General features: G+C 36.7%; 1 protein-coding gene across 24 annotated transcripts in view; it reads left to right on the forward strand.

Annotated features, from left to right (window-relative positions):
* HDAC9 (histone deacetylase 9) overlaps positions 1-3,702 on the forward strand; it is a 472,156-nt gene that overhangs the window by 371,749 nt on the left and 96,705 nt on the right. For all 24 annotated transcript variants that reach the window (XM_065051253.1, XM_065051249.1, XM_065051254.1 and 21 more), the window contains 2 exons: positions 624-743; positions 1,082-1,179. In XM_065051253.1, coding sequence (XP_064907325.1) covers positions 624-743; positions 1,082-1,179 — 218 coding nt within the window. The remainder of the gene's footprint in view (positions 1-623; positions 744-1,081; positions 1,180-3,702) is intronic.

A 3,702-nucleotide genomic window follows, 5' to 3' on the forward strand; every position in this document is an offset into this window, starting at 1 on the left:
TTCAAGAAAGCCAATTTACTCAGCTGGTCGTAGAGCCTTTGACCTCAATAGTGGAACTTGGCAAATCAATGAATACACTTATGTTTAGTGTTCTGTCAAGAATTGTGAAAAAGCTCTGTAAACCATAGATCCTTCTGCAAAATACTAGTTTGTAGTTTAAACATTAGTCTTTCTTCAGAGGCCAATGAGGCTAGTTAATTAAGCCTGAGGGGTTATGAACTGTTGGCAGTTAATAAGTCATAAAATTCCTCCATAAAACAGGATGCTAGATTCCATCACTGAAGCAAGGAGTACAAAGAGCCGGTGTATAAATATCTAATTGTACAAAAGGACTGGGATTTCTCAATGACTGCTCATCTGGAGTCTCCAGGGCACGCTCGCTATGGTTTCCTGATTTTTAGAAGCCAGTTTAAAAAATGAGTGCATTAAAGAGTAATTTGCCTGAAAGTTCAGGAAGTATGGGGTGGTGAAGGGAGGGGGAAAGGGATAGACAAAAGGAGGGCAAGGGAGAGGGAGAGAAACAGGGAGAAAAAGAGGGAGGGGGGGTAAAAGAAAGCAGAACTGAGCTCTCTACACCAAGTTGGACATTATTACATTTGTCATCTGTTTTCTTTCTCCTTTAGGATGTTCACCATGGCAACGGTACACAGCAGGCTTTTTATGCTGACCCCAGCATCCTGTATGTTTCCCTCCATCGCTATGATGAAGGCAACTTCTTCCCCGGCAGTGGAGCCCCAAATGAGGTTAGGTTTATTTCTTTAGAGCCCCATTTTTATTTGTATCTTTCAGGTAATTGCGTTGCATGATTACCCCTAATTTTCTTGTCCTTCTCTGGTTCTTTAAATTACACCAGATTACCAAATTGTCCACTGGGAGCAGTGGACCAGTGGAGAACAAGTGCATAACCCAGAGCAGTCCTTGTCAAACAAGAGTGGGCTGATCTGACATGTTGTTTGATGTTTGTTTCTAAAGCATGCCTGAGAATTTTTTCTGTGCTGGTTTCTACCCCCCGCCCCAACCTCTTTTCCTCCTCTTTTTTCATCCTCTTCACTCCCTTTGGCATTTTATTCCTATTTTTCAGGTTGGAAGTGGCCCTGGTGAAGGGTATAACATAAATATTGCTTGGACAGGTGGCTTGAATCCTCCTATGGGCGATGTTGAGTATCTCACGGCATTCAGGTTCGTACATTTTTGGTTTAAAGTTATGAAAAGTGATTGTAGAACATAAACACATGGTGCACCTAATGTAATGTTGAAAGATAGGAGAATGACCCATGATGAAACTAACTTGACCCTGGTATCCCAGTATACAAAAGCTTAGTAAATAATAAAATTTAATTGTCATGATCATCCACTCAGAATCGACAAAAAGTATGTCTAATGGTTTAATCGGTCAGTCATTTTTTCATTATTATATGGTGTCAGTAAGATTACTTTGAGTTTATTCACTTCTCTACCTGCAAAATTTAAAAGTAAGCCTTTCTACCAGGCAGAAGAAAATTACTGTTCTCATTCATGTTGATTGTAGTTACATGCAAGTAGAGCAGATAGAAGGCAATATGAAGTATGGTCCAAACCCAGCGTGCTTCATTCTCTTAAAAGTCTAATCATGATGCTCACAGATTTGACCATTTATTTTTCTATGAATTGCAATAAAATGTTTTTTATTTAAAAGAAAATAGTTATGAAATATCTCAGTAAGAATGATAGGAAATGTTGCATGCTGTATTTATCTTTGCTTTCAATAGCTCATTCTAAATTAAATTTTGTTCTTTCATAGGTAATACATCATAATATTTAGTCTTATTTTCATGGGACCAGAGGAGATAAAACCAGTTTAAAACACACTCTTTTAGATTTTCAGTAGCTCTATCTTACATACACCATTTTCTTTCATTGTAAAGCAGTCCAGTGGAATGGTTTTGTGGGCACTCACCTCTCAAGACTGGGCACATGCTACATATTTGAAAAGAGGTTTCATCTAGTGGAAACTGATATAACGGAAAGGCAATGAGACAACTAACATGTATCTCCAATCACTTTCAAGACTTTTAGTTTGAAATAGTGCATTTACCTTATGTAACTTTTGGCTACATGCTATCCAAAACACATTACAAAAAGTATAAAACTCATTTTCATTTCTTTATCTGAAGCACTCCTGCACAGTACCTGAAATAATATGCAGAGGATCTGATAAACAACAAATCTGAATTCAAAGTCTGAGCCCTAGACACAGAAATAGCCTTACACATTCACAATATCACACTGTTGTTATAGACAAGCTTTCAATTTTCTTTATTACATTTGCCTGTATTTTAAAAGAATCTAAAAAAATAATGGCAGGCTTCAAATTTTCTACACCTCAGTACTGCCTCAAGATCTTTCCAAGATCTGTCTTATTCTTTGATTAAATTTTATGGAAGTTAGGGAACTGGATGCTTCAAATCACTGGTAATAGTGTCTGATATTAATATGTCCGGTATGTTCACCCCAAAATTCTTGGTTTGGATCCAACCTGTCCCAGTAATATTATAGGTAATGTGGCCATCTAACACTGCAGACAAGGGTGATCCCAGCTTATCAAACAGATGATTTACATAACTGAGACTGCAACCACAATCATTACCCTTGCTATTCTGACAACAAATACTTGAGCTTAATAATACCTTTTCCAATATGCACTTTGCAGTTCTAGTTCAATGCACACCAGTAAGTAGTCTGGAGTGGCTGATACTGCTGCTGTACTTATTATTCATCAGAATTAGAGAGAGTTTTGATCTCTGTGCCTGAGTAGAACAGCACTATTCAGGAAAATATAATTCATGTAAGCTACTACATACTGACTAAGCATTTGCAGACATAACACTAAAATAAATGCTTAATTATATATTTTTTTTCAGTGCAAATAAATTCAATATAAAGTTTGGGATCTCCCTTTAAAAAATGGCTGATGGTGTAAAATTCAATGCTGTTATTTTAAATGCATCCATTTAACATTGTGATTAATGTTGTAATTAATGTGAAGGTTTTTCATTGTGTTAAATTGTGGGGATATTTTTTTTTTTAAGGAATACAATGCTGTTGTCTGATTACAATAGATACTGCTTTTTTCCTTTTCTCCAGAACAGTAGGAATGACAGGAAATATTTCCCTACCTCCTAAGCCCCTTTTTGCATGGGCACAGTCTCTGTGCCCTCTGTAGGGCTTATTGATATGGATCTGGTATCACAGGTATGACAGTTTTGAGTGGTGTTCAATGAAGCAAACAGCATGGAACTTTGGAGGGTGAATACAAAAATCCATAAATTATGTAGGATAGACTGGATAGCTATTTTCTATGAATCTGGTCTGAATGCTAGGTAAATTCACAATTCCTAATAAAGAGACATTTAACCTGTGGACCATTGCTGTTATCCAAAATGTCACACATGATGTAAACTACATTCTCAGTTTGGCCAGGACGGAATTGTGAGATAGTAGTCAGGAAAGAGTCTATGGTTCAGTTCTTTAGCCACGGACAGATAGGAAGGTGTAGTCTTGGAGAAAATCAATAGAATGTTGCTAAAATACCCCAGTAAGTTAGCTGTTGTTCTGGAGCTTTGACCAGCATCAGGTCAGTTTTAAGAAAATAAACAATGAGTTTTGTACATAGGAAAATGACCTTGATTTTTTTTTTTTTTTTTTCAAATAAATTGATTTTAG

This window comes from Columba livia, chromosome 2 (assembly GCF_036013475.1).
Source record: "Columba livia isolate bColLiv1 breed racing homer chromosome 2, bColLiv1.pat.W.v2, whole genome shotgun sequence".
NCBI classification, from domain to species: domain Eukaryota; kingdom Metazoa; phylum Chordata; class Aves; order Columbiformes; family Columbidae; genus Columba; species Columba livia.